The following is a 22,411-nucleotide window of genomic DNA, read 5'->3' on the forward strand; positions in this document are numbered from 1 at the left end:
TCCTCCTTCTCCTCTTCCTCATCGTCGCGCTCCCGCCGCTCCGCTCCGCGCGTGCTGGCGGCGCAGCGCCCCGCGGCCCGGCAGCGGCGCGGCCGCCCCGTCGGCGCCGCGGCGCGCCCGCGGAGGGGCGGCGCTGGGGGCGGCGGCTCGGCGGCGGCAACTTTTGGGAGCCGGCGGCGGCAGCGCGGAGGCTGCGCGGGGGATGGCGGCGGCCAGGCAGCGGCGGCGCTGAGGCAGCGGCGGCGGCGCGATGCCGGCGGCGGCCGGGGGGCTGCTGTGGTGGAGCTGCTGCGTGCTGGCGGCGGCGGCCGGGGCCCCGCGGGCCGCCGCGGCGGCGCAGGCAGGTGGGTGAGCGGCCGGAGCGGCGCGGCACAGCCGGCGGAGCGGCGCCTTCCCCACAACTTCTCCGTGTCCCGGTGCGGGGTGCGGGAGTTCGTGCGGGTCCCGCGGAGCGGCGGCGGCCAGAGGGCGACAACCCCCCGCGGGAAGCGGAGCGGAGCCGGCGGTCGCGGGTCGCCCGCGCAGCAGCGCTCCGTGTCCCCGCTCCGTGTCCCCGCCCGGCCCCGGGGCCGCCCTTGCCGGGGGAGCCCCGGGCGGGCGCTGTGCGTGTCCCCTCAGGTGCCGCTGCCGCCCCGACGGGGCTGCGCTGCCGAAGTTGGCGTGGCGGCGGACGCGGCAGCGTTGGTGCCCGTACACCTGTGCGTTCGTGTGTGTGCGTCGCGCGTCCCGGCCCCGCCGCCTCAACACCGGGCCCAGGTGTTCGCTCACCGGAGAGGGCGAGCGGGCAGCTTGGAAGTTAACGCTGGAAAAGGCGCTTTTTCCTCCGGCAGGGTCTGCCCGGAATTTTTAAGTTTCTGGAGGGAAACTTGCAGCGTTGGCTTGAATTTTGTTTTCCTTTTGGCATCCGAGCGGCGCTTTCTCGCCGCCGTAGTACGAGCTGTGCCGGCTCAGTCGCCCCGGGAGGGCACGGGGATCGCCCCCCGCTGCATCGCCCCTTTGCTGTGAATAAAACATTAAAAGGAAATTTCTTCCGTCTTTGTAACTTCGCTTTCTTTTTTTATTTTTTTTTTCCCTTTCCTCCCCGGTGATGCAAAATTTATGCTGTTTGGGCGGTATTGGTGCAACAGCTCCTCGTTCTCACAATTTAGTTTATATTTTGGGGCTTTATGTAACAGAGAGAAGGAAGGATACGTTTGGTAAGAAGCGAAAGGAGCGTGTCCTGGCTTTGCCTGCCTGATTGGGCTTTGAAGGCGGTTTTTGATCTTGGGACGCAGTTTACTTTTTCGCTGTGCGATTGTTTCCTAACCCTCGAAATCGGGAGGGGTGAAATGCTGGGCTGCTGCTTTCTTTTGTATATTCTCTTCCTGCCGTTTGAATCGGTAAATCCCCGCTGAAGAAGAAGAATGGCACTCCTCGTTTCACAGGCGCTGCTTCTCTGTACCTTTTTGCCTGCCTCCCTGTTTACACGCAGCCTGACTGTTCGCTTCACTTGATACTTTTCTTGTCTCACACTTTTCCCGTAGCCTGCCCCGGTTTTGGGCAGCAGCCGTCCCCACTGGGATGCTCCCGTGCTCTCCAGCAATCCTTCCCACCTCTCGGACCGGGCTGTTGGCGTGGACGATCACAAAAGCCTCTCCATTGCTGGATTTATACCCCTGTGAAAATAAAAAGCATCGGTCCAGGGTTGCTCGCCTGCCTTCCTGTCGCCTCTGGGGAAGCCTCCCGGATCTGTGCTGCTGAAAATCCTCTGTGCCCTGCACTGTGCAAAACAGAAAATCCGTTTATTAAAATAGAAGGGCTGGAATGACATTTCCTATTTGGCGGGGTTTAGGCACTGCTGTGGGCACTGGCAGCTAGTAATGATTAAGCCTTGCTACTTGGTGATTGCTGGAATAGCAAGGCAGGCTGGACAGGGAGCCATGATTTGCAAGTATTTAGGACCCCCCAGAATTTGGGCTCTCTTGGCTTTTGGGGGCAATAGGATGGGGCTCTGGCTGCCACCCTCATTTTCGGTGCATCGAGAGAGATGGTGATGCCGTTGCTCGTGCAAGCAAGCTGTTGGCCAAACTTTTGATCTCATTATCCTGTGTGCAAATATGTAAACACGTTGGGGTTTTCTGATTTCTTCTGTCTCCGTGCTTGGGCATATAATGTTTGCAGTGCACAGCTCAGTCGGGGTCACGTGAGCCAAACAGCTTGGGCTGTTACCTGGAAGCTGGCGAGTCTTTGTTCTGCTTGAAAATAGCTGATAAATTAACTCCATTTTCTGATATGTGGGGTTGGTGAGTTGTTAAATAATTACAGCCAAATTAACTTAGTCCTGTTTGAAGTATTCAGCTGTTCTGAGGGTAATTGTACTTCAAATATTTTTGCAGTTCTTTTTTTTTTTTTTCCTTTTTTAATTTATTTCCCAGTGAGAGAAGCGTGTTCAGGCTGATGTATGGGCAGTCTTTAATTTCATGCCTTTACTCCTCTCTGGGCCATGTCAGATGGGACATGCCACACGCCTTCAGAGAGATGCAGCTCCTCTCCTTTGCTACAGCCCTCCTTGGCACCTCTCCCGTTTATCCCACCACGATGTCTATTTGATGGTTAAAATTAGGCTGAGCTCTGAGTGCCTTTGCAAAGGCACGATAAATATTGACTGGGAGTTTCAGAGGGCCTGGCCCCTGCACGGGGGTCGTTCTGTCTGGGCCTTTCACCAAAGGGCAGCGGGTGCTGTTGTGGGCTCAGCACTCTCCTGGTGTCCCTCCCGTGCCGCACAGCCCTTCAGGTGTCTGCAGGGACATCTCTGCATGGGAGCCAGGACAGCCTGCTGCTGTCCCTGCGTGTCCCCTGCGAGCCAGCGCTGCTGCAGGGCAGAGGAGCCTGGTTCTGGCACCGCTCTTGGGGCGTCCCCAGGGATCCTGGGGCAGCTCCAGCACAGAGTTGTGCCACGCAGGCTCTGTGCCTGCACCTGCCCTGCCGAGACCGGCACTGCTGCGTGCCCCAGTGACTGAGTTGTGACTTTGCTTTTTAAAAAAAAAAAAGAGATGGTAATTGATGTTTATGTGTATGGAATTTGGCACTAGGAGCTGTGCTTGTAATTAACATGAAAACAGTAATAATAAGGACCTGAAATACATGCCTTATGAGTAAAGCAAATGAGACTTGGCAGTAGCAGCTCGTGAAGGGGGAAGCCTTTCTCCTGAGCCTGCACGGTAGTGAAGTGGGCTGGGAAGCAGAGAAAGGCACATTTGTCCGTGGCAGCAAAGGGCCCAGCACCCTGTGGGCGCTCCTGGCTGAGCCCCAAGTGCTGCATTGCACTCCTGGCCGTAATGCTAGGTTGTTCTGAAATGTGCCCTCAGTTTTCTAGCCACGCACCCTAATGGAATGAATGTTTTATTCTAGTTTTCAGAGGGTTTTAGTTCGGTTGGGTTTTTTCTGTTGTTTTGTTTTTCAATTCAGTTTCAGCAAACCGCAGCACGTTGCCTTGCGCTGCGTCTGGATCCAGAGCATGCACATCTTCCAAAGGCTTTTTGGAGAAACACCTTTCTGTGGGTCACTGGTCAGAGCCGGGGAGCTGCTGGGGTGGGAGCTGAGTGTTTCCTGGGCAGTGATGGTGGAAGGGCTTGCAGAGTGGCCAGCCCGCAGCCTGGCTCTGTGAGCATCTCTAGATGGCAGCAGCCCCCAGGAGCTCCCGGCATGAGGACGAACCGCCCGGAGCTGGGGCTGTGATTTCCCAGGCGCTGGTCCTCCTGCTCAGCTCTCCTCCACACCCCTTTCCCAGGCCGAGGAGAAGCTTTTCAGTTGGCTAACGGGGAACCAGCCATCCCTGGAGTCCTGTCCCCACCTCTCGTGCCCCTGCATGTGTGACAGGGCAAGTGTAAGAGCACACTGGGAGAGTGACCCAAACACTGAAGTGCTTAATGTGAGCAGCCAGAGGAGCTCAGGTGACTTGCTCTGGGTGACTCGTTGAGATAAACACTAAGTCGGTACCAGACCAATGACTGGGGGTGCTGAAGGTGAATGAGTTCAAACTGGGAATCAAGTGCTTGGTCCTAATAGCGTAGGAACTGTTGTGATAAGCTAGGAAAGAAAATAGAAGATACACGGTCAGTCAGCAGCATGGGCTCAGATCAGATGGTCCTTCTTGCTCAAAAAGATGATGTAGCCCAAAGGTTTCATTTATTTTTTGTGTTTTTACATGACAACAACCCCCTCCTGATTTCCTTAGGACAGTAGGGGTGGGCCAGTACATGATGGTTGGTGAGGGGCAATAGGATGGCTCCCTGGAAGCTTCTGAACTTTGTGTCCTGCCTGTGCAGATTGGGGTTTAGTGCTGTGCAGCCAGGCATTTATGCTGTTAAAGCCACGGGCAAGTGATGGCAGCTCCGTGGAAACAGCTAAGCCAGGTCTGCTCTCGTGCTCTCCACACACTCTCAATGCACTGAGGCAATTTTGCTGGGAAAGGAGAGGGGGTTCTTCCTGGGATTTGGTTTTTACTGTGGCAGGAGCGAAGGCAGGATGAGGTGAGTGCAGCTGGGCTGTTTGCCGTGAATCACTTGTGTGCTGACAAGTCCTCGGGGTGTGCAACAGGCTCTGATTTTCACTGACTTAAAGGGTTTGCTTTTGCAAACAAGTGCAGGCTGCTGGTGGATTTTATGTGTGCCCACGTAGCCAAAGCTGAATTATCCCATGGGAGCATGCAATCTGCCAGAGAGATTCATCATTTCAGCAACTTTAGTTAATGTTTGTTTAGCGACTTCTTGTTTTGGAGGAGCGGTTTAAGCCGTGCTCGGTGGCAGTTCCCTTGTGATGAGCTGTGTGTCCACGTGATAAATGGTCTCATTTCTACTGTCCGCTACCTCTGCTGGGCATATGGGCACATGCCAAGCCTCCTGAAGTCTTTGAACAGCTGCTGCTATATATATCTCCTTATTTTCTTTTTTTTTCCCCCAGCCTGCCAGGGAAACTTGTCCTTCTTCCCACTTTGTATAAAGGGTGTGCAAAGTCCAGGGCAGATGAATATTTGCTTGTGCATCAGTGATTCGTGAGGGTCTGATGTGGGCTGATGTTTGGGCAGCAAAGTCAGTATTTCAAACTGCAGGAGTACATACTGGTCACACCATAGGCTTGTACTGAATACCAAGAATATAAATATATATGAGGAATAGAAATTTATACTGCAAAGAGTATTAAAAAAATTTTACTTTTCTGGTGGGAACTGCTTTTTGTTTCCATGCCTGAAGCCTATAAACTCTAGCTTTTGACAAAGAAGGAGTCAGGAAAATCAAGTAAATAAAAGGCAAAGTAAGCCTCAGACTTTTAGCAGATACAGTTCTTTTTGAACTATAAAAAAATGATCAGTCATTGTATAAGTGTTCCTGTAAAGTCCTTTTTAGTGATTTCTAAGATTATACTCATGCTATGTTCAGCTCCTTTCTCTCCCAGTGTCTGTGCAGCTACATGTACAATAACTGAATGGGCATTTATAGCTTGATCTTTCTTAATCTCCTAATAAGTCAGCAGTGCAACGTGGGCTCCTGTCACATGGTGACATGCTCCTGTGTCTCATCACCAGCTGCTGTTGAGCTTACAGAAATACAGAGCTTGCAGAATCTTCCAAAATCTCACTGGGACCACCCTGAGCTCAGAGCAGTGCTGGCTGTGGTGCCAGGGTCTGAGCTGCCCCATGGTCTCCCTCCTAGGCTGTGTTCCCAGAGGAGCTGAGGAGGAAGCTGGGCTGTGGGACGTGCTGCTGATGGGTTTTAAATTCATGTGCAGAGGCTACTGTGGCACTGCAAGGCATTATGTGACCCTTTGCCTGCAGCTGCTTGACTAAACTGCCTAATAAATGTCTATTAAATAGAGTTGTGATACCTGACCTCTCTCTTTTTCTCACCCCTCCCAGTTGTGATTCATGTAGGAAATGGATCGTGCCAGAGGGAGGTTGAATAAAAAAGCTTGCATGCTGTAAGAAAAAGAGAAGCCAAAAACCCCTTCTGAACAAAATTGGGTTATGGAAAATTTGGAAAAGCCCAAAACTGTGAAACAGCGGCACAGCCTTGGCTGTGAGAGCAAGACACTCTCAATGTGCCAGGTTGGTGATGATACACTGGATAAAGCTCTGCAACCTATGCCTGTCTTACTGACTTTAGCTGTGGCTTGGCTCTTTCTGTTCCACTGAGACTCTCCAAATGGTGCTTCCACCCCTTTGTCTCCTGTTTTCCCAAGAAAGCCTCTCCTTCGAGAGGGGGCAGGCACCTCTCGATTGCTGCCTCTTGCTGAAGTCCCTGAGCAGATATTGCAGATGTGCTTGCACACTTTGCATTTCAGCATATGCTTAAATAACCTTGGTGTGCAGAGCTGAATGTGCAGGGAAGAGATTTGTGGAGGTGTTTGGCTCATTTGAAGCCCTGTGAGCTGCTGAGGACCTTCTCTGGACATGGCTCCCGTGGCGGGAGCTGGTACGGGCAGGTTGGAGCTGCTTTGGTGCACGCACAGGGAGCAAAACCATTACACTTAACTTGATACATATCCCAATGTTCAATTTCCATTAATTGAAATTACGTTGAAATATTGAACATTTTAAACATAAAAGTTTATGTACCGTGCTTAGTATGCTAATGGAATATTTTAGTAGTCTTTTAAGGTTAATGTCGCAGCCAGATGCAACGATAAGCATTTGTTCCTAAGAATTATTTTGCTTTAACCCCTTTTGCAAGATTGTCCCTGTTCTGGTGAGTGTTCATTGGCTGCGCTGTGCCTGCCAGCCAGCTGTCATTTTAAGGTGGTCTTTTTGTCATCCAATCCACTATGCAAAGTTGAATTGTAGTTATTTTTGCTCATTATCTTTGGCAGTAAAAATGTATTTATCTAAATTTAAATTGCTGTTTGCTGAGGATATGTGACAGTATTTAGAATTCAGTATTATTTTATTATCTCTTTGAAAGGATAAAAAAGGCTCATTTATTTAAAGAGATATTTCTGCAAGCATGTAAAAATACCAATGAAGTAGCTAACGTTTTCCAGTTGTTGTTGACTTCAAATTTAGCAACCATTGTCCCTGTTGATATATTTGATGCTCTAAAAATGTACTTGCCATTAAGTAGGAAGCTGAAGTGATTGGTAGGCAGATAATATTCTTCAGTAGCTATTAATAATGCTCAGAGGACATAGGCATTGGAGTGTATGGAAAAAGCCATGGAATTGTGTAGGACGGAGGCAGAAATAATGCATGTAGCTGTTTGATTTGAAAGCCATCCTTCTGCAGCGCAGCGGCTGCTGCCTGAATTAGCACGTTGGGAACGGGAGAAACCGATATGCAAACAGAGTGCTGTGCAGCTCATTCTGTTTAGGAAATTCAGGTTTGATCCCTGCTCTTTCTCTTCTTCCGTGACCTGACTCAGACCTGGTGCTGTGTGTGGGGACCCCATTCTGCAGGGGGCTTTGGTGCTGGAAGCTGGGAGTTGTTCCTCCTAGAGCCAGCTTAGCTCATGAGAACAAGGGAGTTAACAGCCCATTCAGGGCAAATGGAAATTTTCAAAACAAATATGAAGTTATTGCCACTCTTCTTTCTTCCTTTGTCTATTTCTTCAGCCACAGGAGGACCTCTGTGCCAGCACTGCGAGTTTCTCCCTGGATTTCTCAGCAGAGTATTTCTTTGTCTCCTGGAGTTTTGAACTCCTCTTACAATCATGCATGCTTGGATCCTCTCGTGCAACATGTTTTAAACTGCTGCCAGCTCACGCAGCTGTGTGGCCCTGGTGTCACCTGGGGCTGCACTGTGTGTGGGGAAGATCATATTAGAAAAATGTGGAATTATTAGAGCCTATAAATAGTGGTGATAACTTGTACAGCATTTATGTCGCCCTCGTGCTGCATAACACGCTGAAATCCTGGGCTAGGTTTGTTTCTAGTGTTGCTTCACGTGCCACTGTGAAACTTCATTATATCACGATATAACAAGCAGCTGCTGTGTAAGTAATGTGGTGCCTGCAGCACAGGTGGGGAGTTCTTTCTGGAGCAGCCAGCAACTGTAGTGATGCTTCACATTTTCCCTGCCTTGGTCCAGCTTCTTGGAAAGGAAACAAAATCAGGTCTGTGCTGAATGTTTCTGCCTGTCCAAGGGTTTTGGTGTTCAGCTTGAACCTTTAATAAAATTGCTAATAAAAGATTATTTAAGAAGCTTTTACTTTCTTGTGGTAGCCTGAGACTGGGGACAGGAAGAGATTGCTATTTTTCCTTCTGTTTTTGGAAGATTAGCAAACAGATTCACACAGTGTTATTTGCTGCAAATTTCTTCGTGTTAATTTAAATCCAATATCTTGGATTGTGAGACTCTGAGTCTTCACAAAAAGAAGAAGAAAAAATCTTTAGCTCTTCTGTGTGCAGAGAAAAGTCAAAACTCGTGTAGCTTAAGAAATGGGCGAAATATTCCAGTGATTGTTTTTATAAGCCATATTTTTAAAACCCTTTGTAGTATTTTATTCAGAGGCTGATTGAATTGTGGTTTTGCAGTGTCTTGCAAATATTGCTGGTGAAATTGGCAATGGAAACGTGGGTTCATTAAGACTTAATAGCTTTGGTCCAATTACTGCCACGACATGTGGTTAAGGCATTAAAATGTGTGGGCTATGCCTCATGCTATGGTACAGCAATCACTGGGTAGGTGTCCTTTGATACTGGAAAACAATCTTGCCAGACTGTTGCTGTCAATTTGAATAATCCCACTCTTGCTGAAGGCCCATGGAAATGAGACAAAACATGGCAAATAGTGGCTCTTTCCAAAAAAAGACTGCAGAGTGTGTGTGATTTCTGTAGGTCCTCTCTGGCCCAGATGGATCCTGTCCTTGTGGGCGTAAACCTTCTGCTCCAACACTCTGTACCTTGGGCTTCTCCTGTGTTAGAAGTGTCCAAATTGTTCCAGGCTGTGTGAGAATTGCTGTGACACTAGTTCCCTTTTGGTTTTTTTTGGATCTAGTCTGACTGGTTTTTCAGTGATGTGATGAAGTGACATTTACTCCTGGTACATTCCTAACATTGGTGTTTGGGAGTCCATCTTTTTTGGCTTAGTGGTGACTGGGTCCTTGTGTTGGGTAGCCCCTGTCAGGTTCAGATTTGTTTGTCTTGCCTTTTGGGGCCAGTGTCAGGTTTTCATTGTTTGTCCCGAGCTTTAATCCTGGTGTTTCCCTTGGGCACAGATGGTGTTTTGGTGCTTTATGAGGTAGTGCTGCTGCAGGCTGCTGAAGGATGAGCACTGGAGCAATGCCAGCAAGGAGGAGGGATGCACTGCTACCTGCCTTGTTACTCCTCAATTTGGCCAGTGCTGATGTGAGCCCAGGTGCCAGGGTTTCTTGGGGGCCCAGCTGACTCTTGCAGAAGATCACCAAAGCTCATCTTATGTGTGTTCCTTAAACCAGCAGTTGATTAAATTCCCTGAGAACTAGCATGATCTGCAGCATGCCTATTTTTCTAGGAATATCTGGAATAAAACCCCTGTTTATTTGATGGCACAGTCTGAGGTTTATTCTGGCAGGCAAAATAAAGCTTTCCTTGGGATTCATCAGTATAAGGTGCTACAGCAACATCATTTCTTGATCACACAAGCCTGGCTTAGTAATGTTAAGGAAGGTGTATCTGGGTGCCACACAACACAGGGCTTTAGTGTCTTGTGGAGATGTAATAAAGAAAACTATCAGTGGCAGGCTCCAAAGTATCAGGGAAGGGCAGAGAGGAGAAAAAGCCACCTCAGATCCTCTCTGCTTTGGCTATAGTTAGGGGGATGAAATGAATAATGAAAATGCCTGAGGGAACTGGAGCTGCTTTTCCCTGGGTCTCTGAGGGAACTGGAGTTGCTTTCCCTGGGTCTCTGAGGGAACTGGAGCTGCTTTCCCTGGGTCTCTGAGGGAACTGGAGCTGCTTTTCCCTGGGTCTCTGAGGGAACTGGAGTTGCTTTCCCTGGGTCTCTGAGGGAACTGGAGCTGCTTTTCCTGGGTCTCTGAGGGAACTGGAGCTGCTTTTCCCTGGATCTCTGAGGGAATTGGAGCTGCTTTTCCCGGGTCTCTGAGGGAACTGGAGCTGCTTTTCCCTGGATCTCTGAGGGAATTGGAGCTGCTTTTCCCTGGATCTCTGAGGGAACTGGAGCTGCTTTTCCCTGGGTCTCTGAGGGAACTGGAGCTGCTTTTCCCTGGATCTCTGAAAGTGTCTGTGGCTCAGGGACTGTGCTATCAAGTCTTCCTGCTGATATGCTTCTTGAGTGAGGTGGCAGTGACTACTTCAGTGGTAGTCTTTGTTTTTAACTCTCTAGTTAATTTCTTTCCCACCAAATTTGGGTTTCCAGCAGTATGATTACTTATGGATTTGTAAGTCAGAAATAGCTTGGTAATTGCTATATTCCTTTGCCCCCAGTAGCAACAAGCATCTTAAATTTAACGCGTCATCCACACAGAAAATTGATATTTGGCCAAAACTCATGGGCTCTGACAGCTAATCTTACAGAGCTTTTGCTTGACATGTAAAATAGAGACTTGGGGTTGACATGCACAGGAAAATTGACGGTATTTAGGATTATTCCATGAAAGAAAAATACTCCTTACGATTGGCTGAAAATAGTTGACGATGATTAAATTTAGATAAAAACCTCTCCCTAGAGGTCACAATGTGAAGGCCTGGGACATCAACTGCTTGGATCACGTGCAGAAAATCCTGCATCACCTCATATTTCAAAGCTGGATTTTGCTTTATCTTCAGGATTTGTCTAAAGAAACTGTGCTCATGAGCTGCTGACCAGCTTGCTAAGAATAGTTTTCTTTTAATGTGTTTTTGCTTTGATTTTCCTCCCTAGAATACATCCTGAGTAGCAAGAAAGCCCCAGATGTCTTTCACTGAAGGAATTACAATAAGGAACATTACAGTGCTTCTGATGGAGTTACCTGGCATGTTTGTACAGATATCTGGCTCTCAGTTGCAATTTAAAGGACTAGAAGTTTCAGCAGAGAAACTTGTGGCACAGTTTGGTGGTCATGTACTGCATTACACCAGGGTTATGTGATGCTCTTTTTTGGGCAAATACACATTTCAGCATCTTTTTTCAATATTTGGTTTGGGATCAGTAAGCCTGGATGTCTGGGCTTCAAAACTCCTCAGTATCTATTTATTAAACAGAGCATTTGTGTTCATAAGAAAATGTAAGACCCAATTTGAAAATTAGGCCCACGCAATTATGCAGTCAGGTAATAGCACATGTAATTGCTTGTACAAATGGTCAGTTAGATGTGTAACTGTCCATTTGCATGCAAAATTAACCTGTTTTGCAGATTGGGCTTGGAATATTCATGGTAGAAAACATGGCTTTCTGGAGATGGCTGGATTGTCACACCTTGCCCTTCCATTGGTGTCTTCTTTTTATGGGACTGATGTGGTTTAGTCTTCACCTGTGTTAGAAATCTGAGTAAGTTCAGCACCCTTGGCCTCTGCTTTTGTTGTGCTCCAGATCTGTGACAACTGTTGAAAAGATAGTGAGGGGAATGTGTGTGTTACACCCATGCATGTATTAAATTTAAGAATAAACACAAATGCACACAAACAAATTGCTCTGGAATTTACTGCTTTGATGACATTTAATGTGATGCTTTCACAGTGGCAAAAGAAGTTAGTTTGATTTGTATATTTTTATGTGTATATTTTCACATACACTTCAGAGTTACTTTTATTTTCCTTTTTTATCTGGTATGCTGTCAAAACATTTCAGTGAAAGAGTTCAAAGCAACAGCTGAGGAATCTGTAGAAATACAGTCATCACTTTGCAGTTAGTGCAAGCACTTGTTCCTCTGGCACAGTCCCTGGGTGCTCACATGGGCAAGGCTTTTTGTCTCTCTGTTGCCACTCCATGTGTTTGAACATTGATTCTCCTTTTCCTGAAAATCCAGAATAATTGTGTAACTGGCTCAATGTGTGTAGGCTTTAACCTCCAGAGAGAGCTGGTGGCAATTTGTTATCAAATTTGGTGCTGTTTCTGAGGAGGGAGTACTTGTTTGTGCCTTCAGAGAAAGGTGTGTGCTTGTGTTTCTCTCCAGACTGGGATGCAGGAAATACTGTTGTTCTCATAGAGCAGGGAGCCTTGCTGCCGCCCATGGCATCATCTGACTGTGCACATTTTAGGGCTCAGTGTGGCACTGCCTCATGCCCGAAAAATTAAATTTGGCAGAAACCTTCAGTTGTTGTTGTCTGGGACCCCAGAGTTTTGAAACTCTGAACAGCTGAAACCACAGGCTAGGCAAAGCCTTCAGGCCAGACCTGGGGCAGTGGGGAGTGCAAGAGGGCATTATAAATGAAATCTCTCTTCTTTTAAATGCTTTGGATGGAGTTTTTCCTCGCAGCTTCAATGGCAGTGGTGTCGTGGGGCGCTGCCTGTGTGGCTGCTGCTGTGCAAAGTGCCCAGTGCTGCTGGGTCAGCTGCTAGAGGTCCAAGTGTGCATGCAGCTCCTGCTGCTGTGCTGCTCCCTCCCAAGGAGGGATTTTCTGTGAGGAGGCCCCCCGTGTGCTTCAGCTCTGGCTGAAGGGCGAGGTGGCACCTTGGTTTCGTGCTGGCTTGTCTTCCCAAAGCGACGCTACGCTGAGCCCGAGAAGGATTAAGCAGGAGCATATTAAGGTCACTTTTTATTCCTGAGCTAGAGGTTTATGTCCTCTGTGCATATTAATTTCACAGCTTGAGATATGGTAGAAAGGAGAGCAAATAAGAGTGCAAGTGTGTTGGGTAGCCTCGGCAATTGAGCTGGAAGAGAGAGCAGAAGCTAACAAGCTGCTTTTCCTTTCCACGCTGCATTAGCATGAATGATGGAAAAACAGTGGAAAGATTCAAGCCCAAAACTCCAAAATTACCAGCAATATATTTTAATTTTGTTTATGTCTGCCTGGCATTTAATTCATTTTAGCTGGTGTTTGTGGGAGGTTATGGGGAGAAAACAGAGAATTGCAGGTTGCTGTATGCAAAACTAAAATCTTTTATGTCTTATATGCTTATAAAACAGAGGTTGCAAAACTCTTCCTTGCACCTTCCCAGTAGCTTTGATGAGGGTTATACACCCACAGAGGGTGAGGGAGATGGTGTCAGAAAAGCAGAGTTTGTAGCTGACCTGCAGCCAAGAACACAGGTGGAGGATTGCCCCTGTAGGGTGCTTGAAAGAGGCAGCCGGGAGTGGGAGTGGTGTCAGAGCACAGGAGGCTCTTGGAGCTCTGTCCTGGCAGCCTTGATAAATTGAAAATCCTTTTTGTGGGATGCACAGGCAGTCTTTTCAAATTCCAGTGTGGGTGATTGCATTTTCTTTATTCTTCTGTGTAGGACCCGTCAGCCTTTGGGGAAGGTGGGAGCTGGACAGGGGATTTGTGGGCAGGAGGTGCTGGCTCTGTGATGTTAAATGTGGGATTGGCCTTGCTGGACTTCGCAGAGCATTTAGATGTTGCTGGAAAAGTTTTTGAGGCCATTGATGACCACCTGCTCTCTTCTCTGCTGTGGGAAACGTGGTCCTAAAGCTCTCCAAAGCCATGGATTTCTAATCCATGGTGTCAGTTCAGCTTCATGAGATGGACAGCCTTCTGAGTAAAAATATAAACCCATAAAGCATTCCAGGATAAGAAGGGATAACAAAATGCGCTGTGGAAATTACAATACTAATTATATTACATTAGTACAGAGGAGCTAATAGCTCTCTCTGCTCCATAGCAACTGCTGTGCTTTGTCACAGGTACTGCTGTGGGAGAAGGCAGATGAAAGGGTTAAATCAGGTTATCCAGGAGCAGCAGGACCTGTTATTTTCCCAGTTCTTGTTCTGGAGCTGTGTGACTGAAAGCACTGTGGGGTCACTGGGTTGGCAGGCTTGACCCCATGGTGGGAGAGGGGGGTGAAAGCCAGTCCCACAGGGAACTTGCAAAGCCTTTTTACACTCGTTTTTGTATCACTCTGCCTCCTCCTGAGTCACCTCTGCAACTTCCACAGCCTCCAGTACAGACTGGTTTATCTCTTAATCTGGCCGTGTAATAAAATATTACAGGTGAATTAAAAGATGATTTTATTAGGGCACTTTTGGCTTACTGTGAGCAATCTAAAAATAGACTGTGGATATTCTTGATCTTTAGAGACATTAGCCTATCTTTAAAAAACAAGTAAGGAACGAGGTATTTTATACACAGCTCTCAGAGCTGTATGAAACAAAGCACACTACAAAGCACAGCGCAGGAAAATTGATTCATCATCAATTTATTGCATGGAGCTCTAGGCAAGCTCATCTCAAGACAGAACAGAGATCTATAAAATCTTTTCATCTGAAACTATGAATTAAATTGGGAGGAACTGCTGATGATGAGAGGCCAGAACCAACTCTTAAACCAGGCGTTCTTTTGGGAATGGGTCTTCTGCTGCAGCAAGATTTTCACCAGCCAGGGATGTGGAGCTTAATTCTTATTACCCTGCTTCTCTCCTTACAGTGAATCTGGCTTATGCAGGAGCAAGCCTGCAATACTCCCCCTGTTCTCCCCACCCTTGATTTCAGTATAATTTTTCCTTTCTTCATCAGTGTGTCTTCTTAATCTTGCAGTTTCTTTTCCTGACGTGTTCTTCTCTTCTTCTATTGTGTGTGTGGATTCTTTAAACCTCCTACTGCCAAGGAAACTTGCCTTTTTCAGCTGGAGACAAGCAGATGCATCTCCATTGTAAGATCACTATATAAATAAATAAAACTTCTTCATATATTCCCTTTGAAGAAGCAAGTGAGACAATGCTCAAGAACTCCTGCCTGCTTTTTTTTTTTTTTTTTTTTGGCATTGGGGGAAGCTGTATTATGTCAGCGACCTGTAATAAATAGCACTGCAATGAGAAGCGACAGCCTCATTCACTTTGCATCCATGCAGAAACAACTAAGCTCTCTTCCCATGCCACAGGAAAAAAGAAAAAAAAGAAAAGTGAGAAAGAAGGGAATTAAAGAAAAGAATTGACCTTGGCTTGCAGTTGCTCTGGTAGTAGCGGGAAGCAGTGAGACACCGAAGTTTTGCAGGGGCATTGCCTGTGTTACTGCAAACTGTGCAGCCCAGAGTGCAGCCTGTGCCTTCCTCCTGCCTGCAAGAGTAGTCAGCCAAGCTCTTAACTGGCAAAAAGTGCTTTGGAAGGCTCCTCAAGTATTTTGACAGAGGGGTGGGGAGGGCAGGAAGAAGGGCTTACACAATACTGAGGTGCGGTGTAGTCAGACCACTTCTCTGCAATTGGTTATTTTTTCGTCTCCTGGATTTGTCAGAATTTATGGTGATGTTAAGCTAATTTGGAGGCTTTCTTGCAAATAAGAGTATATGCTAAATAAAAGGGGGAAAATGTAAAGACCTTTAAGAGCACTGGTTGAAAGCAGGCTGTACTTTTGCACATCTTTCTGTTTGTAACACTTGCTGTTAAATCTGTGGATGGTTTTCTTTATTACTTTCTCATTCAGGTGTTTGATTTTTGAAGTTTGTAAAACTTCTACCAAAAAAAAATTACTTTTGTTTTGTGCTGGGGTTTTATATCATCAGGTGCCCGCCCCTTCCCTGTGTGGACTCTCCATCTGTTTGTGCTGGGATAGCCAGAAAGTTTCTAGGGATTGGGGACTGCAAGCTCTGCTGGCTTTGGGGTAGTCTGGGTGTGGATCCAGCACTCCCCATCCCCTCTCCTGGTAGCTTTTCATGGGAGCTGCTCACCCTGTTATAGAAACCTGGCTTGGCTGTGGGATCCAGCAGGTTGGGATGGCTAAACCCCTCCTTTGCTTTGCCTGGGAAGGGGGAATGGCAGCTGGCACACTCTTTTAGCATCAGGCTACTGCTGAGCACAGTGCTGGTGTTCCTGTTGGTGTGTCTGTGTGTCCATCTGTCTGTTGGCTGCTGTCTCTATTGGGCTGCACAGGCCTGCACTGGAGACATGAGAGAAGATCTCTTGCCTGCAAAGGTGTGGTTTCCCATGGCAAGGTGAGGAAGGTGGAAGGATGCAGCAGGAAGAGGGCAACAGGAGAGAGAGAATACTCAAATCAGTTTTGTTTGATTATGGTTAGGAGTTTTTAATGGTGTTTTTTGTTTGTTTTGTTTGGTGTTTTTTTAGGAGCCCTTTCAGGCAAGCCTCACTTGCCCAGCATCATCATCTGCTGGGGTCATCCTGCAGTAAATACAGTTATTGGCCCTGCCCCTCGCTGAGCAGGGGAGGGGTTGGTCAGATTGCACTCAGTTATCTCCCCCAGCAGTGTGCCTGCTCAAGGCTCCTCGTGGTAAGAAAATGCAGCTCTTGTAGCAGGAAAAACTCACTTCCCACTTTTGGGGAGTGTTCTGGACCCTGTGAGCTTGTCAGAAGGAATACCTGTGCATTGCACTGGTGGCTGCATGCCTCTGTGAAGTACATCCTGTTCATGTAGTGGTGCCATGTCCCCAAAAACCACACAAAACCTCCAGCTGGGATTTTGCATGTGCTGACCAGCCACATCCTTTCCTGCTGGGAAGGAGCAGAGATGCTCTCTGGGAAGGAGTTGGCACCTTCTCAAACTTCAGTGGGGGTCACAGCAACACAGAGGGTGTCTGGTGAAACCTGGGGGAGCAGGGTAGAAGACATGCTCAGGTGGCTCTGCACCAGAGAGGCTTTGGGACAGAAATGCAGGGAGGAAAAAAAAGCTTGTTTTGTATTTAAGCCTCAATATGAAAAGAGTGGGACACTTAACCCTTTCTTTCTGTAGGGTTCCAGGGAATGGGAAGATGTGCAGTAAAAGCAGTTGTCATGCTGCTTCTATGTCTTTGTGGGACAAAGTTTTTTTGCAGCTGTTTCTTTATTATAAATTCATTTGATATTCAGCATATAAGCAGTAAAAATAATTAAGCCATTTAGTATTCCTGCAGATACCCTGTGTACTTCTGGAAGTATTTTGTTGTGTTTCAGCATTAGTTAATGGATGCTTACAATAAACTATCACTTGGATTGCCTCTCATTTCTTTCTACTGAGTGTTTTTCTTCTTTAACATAGAGTGCCACACAGTTGTAGTGGATGGTTAATGTGGCACATGACACACTGTGCAGTGTAATTTTCAGAGGGAAAAGGACAAATACACATGTGTACTGCTGGCATGATGCTGCCTGCCCCCTCTCTGTGACCAGGTTTGGGTTGGGATGAGGAGGTGGTCGTTGCTCTTTGTCTCACCTGAGCGCCTGGGAAGGAGTTGCCCATGTTGTGCTGAACTCCCCTGGATGTGAAGATGATATTTTCTGTTCTTGACTTCATGGCTGGGCAGCCTCTCTGGGTAGCTCCTCTTTTCTGCCCAGTTAGACCTGTGGTAACTTCAGCATCGGGTTGGGCAGTTGAACTTGGCCCAGAAGTGCCAGGATTTGGAGCACTTAGACAGATTTAACCTGCTTTGCAGCCATCCAAAATCTAATTTCTGAAGGAACTTGGTGAAAAATGAATAGGAGAAGTTGTCTGCCCATTTTTTTTTTAATATAGTGTTTTTAGGAGGTCAAACCACTTTGTTTTGTTATCTAACTATTCTTTCCAGTGTCTCATTGTAAAGCTTTTGTTAATTAACATTTAATTACTGGGTTATGATGGAACCATGGGAGTCTTATCTGAAAGCAAAGCAATTGGCATACGGATTCATTATGATCAGAGCAACCCTAATGAATGTCAAATTAATTCATAATAGTGTGACACTAAAATGTTAGGCATATTGTTAATAATTACTGATGTGCTTTTTACCTTATCCACTTTTAGTATTATTGCTTTTTACTATGTAGACCAGAGAGCCAGCTTTTCACTACCTATCTTTTTACACTGGTAATGCCAGTCTGCTTTATCTGCAAATAGCTTAATTATCTGTTCGTGTCTTTCACAGTAATTAGATACAGCATGAAAGCCAGGAAGTTGATGTAAATAAATGTAATTTATTTTGGAGATTCTGTAACTGTGTGTTGTTACATAAAAGTGACAATGTAAATAATGAGGATGGTCTGTTGCTTGCCGTCTTTCATGGGAGAAAGGGGAGGGGAAATATGTCAAACATTGTCACACTTGTGATTAATACGTCTGTGGTTCCTTATTACTGTTATTTGACAACACATAGTGATTTATTTTAAATGAAACTGTATATTTGATTCTTGGTTTTAACACAAAATACCTAAAACCAGTTTTCTGTGTTAAACGCAGTTCTGAGTTTTCTAGCTTGTATTTTATGGCTTCGCAGCCATATTTATTTTGTTGGATTAGTTTTCTTGCACTTTCAGAAGAGGAGTTCTTGAAATAAAAAAGAAAAAAAATCACTGTCCCGATGTCTGTGAGATATAGTGGTGGGAGGAAGCATATTTCTGTGAGATAGGAGGACAGTGTAGTCTGTCAGGCATCTTTATTGCTTAAAAACACCCATTGCACAGTGGTTCAGGATTCAAAGGTGTTTATTAATACTTGTTCACCTACCCGAAACACTTCAGTGTTCTCCTTCCCCTGATCACAAAATAGTTGCAGTGAGGCTGCAAGTATGTAAAAATTTGACGAGATAGCATGTCTGTCTTTCACACCACTGCTTGCCCTACCTGCCTTAGAACTTGGAGCGTGGGGGATGTTTCTGGAACAGCAAGAAAAATAAAGTTAGAAATTTCTAGAAAATCAATTTCACCCTGGCTAGAATGAGTGTAAAGTTACTGAGAGTTTTTGTGGGTGTCTGTGCAGGGTTCAGGCTTCACTGCATCATCATGGATCTCATGCTTCGCTCTGCTCACAGGTCAGTGTGGATGTGCAGGTTAGGTTGAACTGGTGCTGGTGCTGGGGCATGCCATGGTCCATTGCATCCTGCTGAAGGAGTAATGTCCCAGTATGGTTTTGTCTGGCTAAATAAAGTTGGTTTTGTGCAGAGGGCATTGCCCTTGGGTTGAGCTGCTGTGCCAAAGCCGCTCTCCTCCACCGAAAGCAGCAGGGCTGGTTTCTGCTCAGCCCAGTTTCTGCTTTTAAATCCTACCAAGATCCAAAGGGTGTATTTTCTTTTGTCCAGAAGGAAACAAGCGGAATGCTTTTCCTGTTGGTGGAAAATAGTGATCAATAATAATTAACTTGCACCATCTTCTTTCTTTTCCCTCTGTGAGGAGTGCCTTACTATTGTTTTTGCAGAGCTGCCGGAGGTGCAGTGGTGCTGCTTCCTGCTCCAACAGTTCCTCACTCTTAAAGCTTTGGCAACATAACCTCTGCCAGGAAGGTGGCTGTGAAATCCCTTGAGTTCCACATGCTGCCAGGCAGCCCCTCGGAGGGGTGTTTCTATTTTATCTTCTCTTTTCCCCGCTGCAAACAGCGTCGTGGAAGCGAGAGGAAAGGCTTCCATGGGCTGTGCCTCCAAAGGTCATATAACACTTTATGTTTTCTCCAACATGACACAGCGTGACAGAACAAAGTATTTATCTTGTGTACTTGTCAGCTTCGTTCTGCCAGCTCCCAAATGATGAAATACTACCGAATATGCTGCTGCTTGTTTCCTTTAGGGACTTGCGCTGATTTGTTTAAAGTGTCGTCTGCACCCAGTAAACGCTTCATTTATTACAGCTGACACCTGAAAAATATCTGAGGGAAATATATCAAGGCATCACACAGATATTATTTTTGTTATTTGTTGTTTTGTACTTATGTCTTAACCCGAATGAAGTTCCCTAATGGTTAGTTGTGTTTTTTGAGGTGCCACCTGTGTGTGTGTGTGTGTTTTGAACTGCTGTGATGGGGTTTCTGGAGATGCGCTCCAGTTCCGTGACAAAAATGCATTTTGACTCCTGACAGGGTCAGCTTAACTGTTAATTATTGCAGTGAGTCACTAATGAGCTCTCGCCTCAGGAACTTTGTACAGCCTCTCCTCAAACTTTTCCCCATTACTTGTTCTGATGCTTAAGCGAAAATAAAAATAGATCTCTTCCAAAAGGGGTGGGTGGGGAAGTGAATGTTTGAGATGGTTAAGTGACCCTTGTAATGGTAATATGTGATGCAAAGGCTTTCAGATATAGCTCTCAGTATCATATTAGGCTTTGTGGGGGATTTTAAATTTTTTTTTGTTTTACATTAAGTATTTCTCCATTGTCCCTGAAGAATAATGTGAAATCGAAATTCCTCTCTCAGCAAAACAATCAGTGTAAAAATAACAAACATCAAAGAGAGAGGGAAGCAGTTTGCTCGCAGTACTAATTGCTGACATTATCATGTGTCAAAGTGAAGAATTAAAATGTGACTCTAAGTTCCTAAAAGTGCACTTGCTGTGCATTCAAAGGCCATGTGAGGTTGAAGATGTGTGGGCTAGCAGGGCTACAGCCAGTATTGGACCTCCTGCAGTTCACTGATGAGTGCAAATAGGAGCTCTGGGCATGCAGAGGAGCCCCTCTGACTGCTGCTTCAGCAGCACAGCTTTGTTTGGGTTTTGGAAATGCACAGCACAATGTGTCTGCAATTTCCTGTGTCCTGCTCTGTATGCAGGACATCTCTACAGTCACTGTACAGCATGTGTGTGCACCTATGCAACACCCCAGTGCTGTGTATAGGCAGGGGAAGTGATGGGGTCTGGATTTTGGGTGTTTTATGCTATTGAGCCTGAGTCATCCACACAGGGTATGCCACAGAAGCTGTGGATGCACTGGGAAAATACAAATCTAGGAGAAATATACGTGTATTTATAGGTTTTCCTACCCCTAGGTAAATAAGCAGTGCTGGGGAAAGAAGGCCTTTGCTATATGATGGGAAATTGTAAGTTGCAAGTATATTGCGTGCTTTAATGTTGTTTTGTTTTACAGCCATTGTAACAATTTTAGTTAGTGAAATTAGATTCCTTGCTTGAGTAGCATCCTTGTTCTAATTTACTGTGATGTGCCTCGGTGCATGCAGGCTGGAGAGGAAGAAGGGCCCCACTCCTCAGCTGTATTTTCTCACTGTGGCTCTGGACAGGGCAGCTGAAGAGGGCTTTGCAGTGATGCTCTAAACTGGTCCTAGGGTTTACTGGCATACCCCCACTTCTTCCTGCCTTGGTTCCCACTCCTTTCTCTTTTTTCTTCTTATGGAGAGATTTTTTGGATGCAAGGACTGTTTTTTTCCCCCACGTGGCTGTGCACAGTGGCACCCGGATTTCAATTGGAGGTGGGAGCATTAGGGAGACAGTTGCCATGATGGTTATACAAGGGTAAGTCTCATGAAGATGGAGCTGAGGAGCAGTGTTTGCTGCAGTTTTCTGCTGGGCAGTGTGGTGTGCATGCCCAAGGTAGTCCTGACCACAAGGTGCTCCTTGTGTGTGTTTGCTTCCAGAGGTGTGAGAAAGTGGGGCTTGACAGGTGGCCACGTTTCCACCCCAGATGGGGAGGATTTGGCTTGAGTGGGAATTGCCAAGGGAAGCAGGTGATGCAGCCTTCTGATCTGACATAAAGCAGGGGTGGTATTTCTGTCCACTGTTCTGGATGAGCCAGGCAGAGCTTGTGATAGCTCCTTACTCCACCAAAATTTGGTTAATCACAGTGAATTAGGAAGCTACCCTAGGTATGGGGCTGCCTTTGGCATATGTGAGGCTGAACATCTTTTTGGAGAGGAGGATCTGAGTGCCCCTGCAAGAAGGATGAGTGCTTGCTTGAGGCAATGAGAACTGAGTGTGCTGGTTCCATTAAATTGAATATGCTAGGAAAAACCATCCCCACTAAGCTACTGGTTTTATGCTCAGCAAAGTTTGGCTGCATCTCTGTCTTATCCCTTTTGAACAGAAATTGCCTCTCATCAGAGAGAGGGCTTCAGTGAGGTGCTGAAGTGTTCTCTGTGTAAAGGCAAACTCCTTAAAAGCTAATTGGTGTCAGTCATTTCTGTGCTGATATTTCACTGCTGCTAATTTAGCAAACAGATGGTGGTCCATATTATGGCATATGAGTTGGGTTTTTCCCAGGGCCAAATGATTACATCCCTGGTTTTCAATTAGGAGAGCTTGCCAGTTACCTGGAGTGCTTTTCTTTTTAATTATGCACCTATTAGGGCAGGTAGGTGGCCAGCCTAGGGAAGAAGCGGAGAACTCAGTGGCATGGACAAATCCTTGTTAGGAAAAACCTATAAAACTGAACACAAACTGAAAAACCACATGATGGGAAAGAGGAGGAGGTGCACAACAGGGCAGCATGATGCACAAGTCTTTTTTCTGCTACTGTGAGCATTGATAAATAGCTTTGAAATGCCTGTTTGGCAGGTTGTGGCACATAGGTGGCTGCAGCACATGGGAGGAAAGGTGAGGTCTGGAAGATGCTGTCTGCAGGCTGTATGCTTATTTTTAGCTCAGCAGAGTTCACTGGTTGAAGGAGACAAGCCAGGAGGAAAGGCAGCCCCGAGCAGCCTGCAGGAGCCTGCTGTCTCCCCGTGCTGGTGCAGGTGAGGGCAGATGTTTGCTTAATGCCAAG

The 22,411-nt window shown here is 46.5% G+C and overlaps 1 protein-coding gene across 2 annotated transcripts in view; it reads left to right on the forward strand.

Annotated features, from left to right (window-relative positions):
- The first annotated feature begins 235 nt into the window (after positions 1-235).
- The window catches only part of ERBB4 (erb-b2 receptor tyrosine kinase 4), a 590,650-nt gene continuing 568,474 nt past the window's right edge, over positions 236-22,411 (forward strand). For both annotated transcript variants that reach the window (XM_054515325.1, XM_036387293.2), the window contains exon 1: positions 236-344. In XM_054515325.1, coding sequence (XP_054371300.1) covers positions 251-344 — 94 coding nt within the window. In that variant the 5' untranslated portion in view covers positions 236-250. The remainder of the gene's footprint in view (positions 345-22,411) is intronic.

Source organism: Molothrus ater, chromosome 7 (genome assembly GCF_012460135.2).
Source record: "Molothrus ater isolate BHLD 08-10-18 breed brown headed cowbird chromosome 7, BPBGC_Mater_1.1, whole genome shotgun sequence".
Classification (NCBI taxonomy): Eukaryota; Metazoa; Chordata; class Aves; order Passeriformes; family Icteridae; genus Molothrus; species Molothrus ater.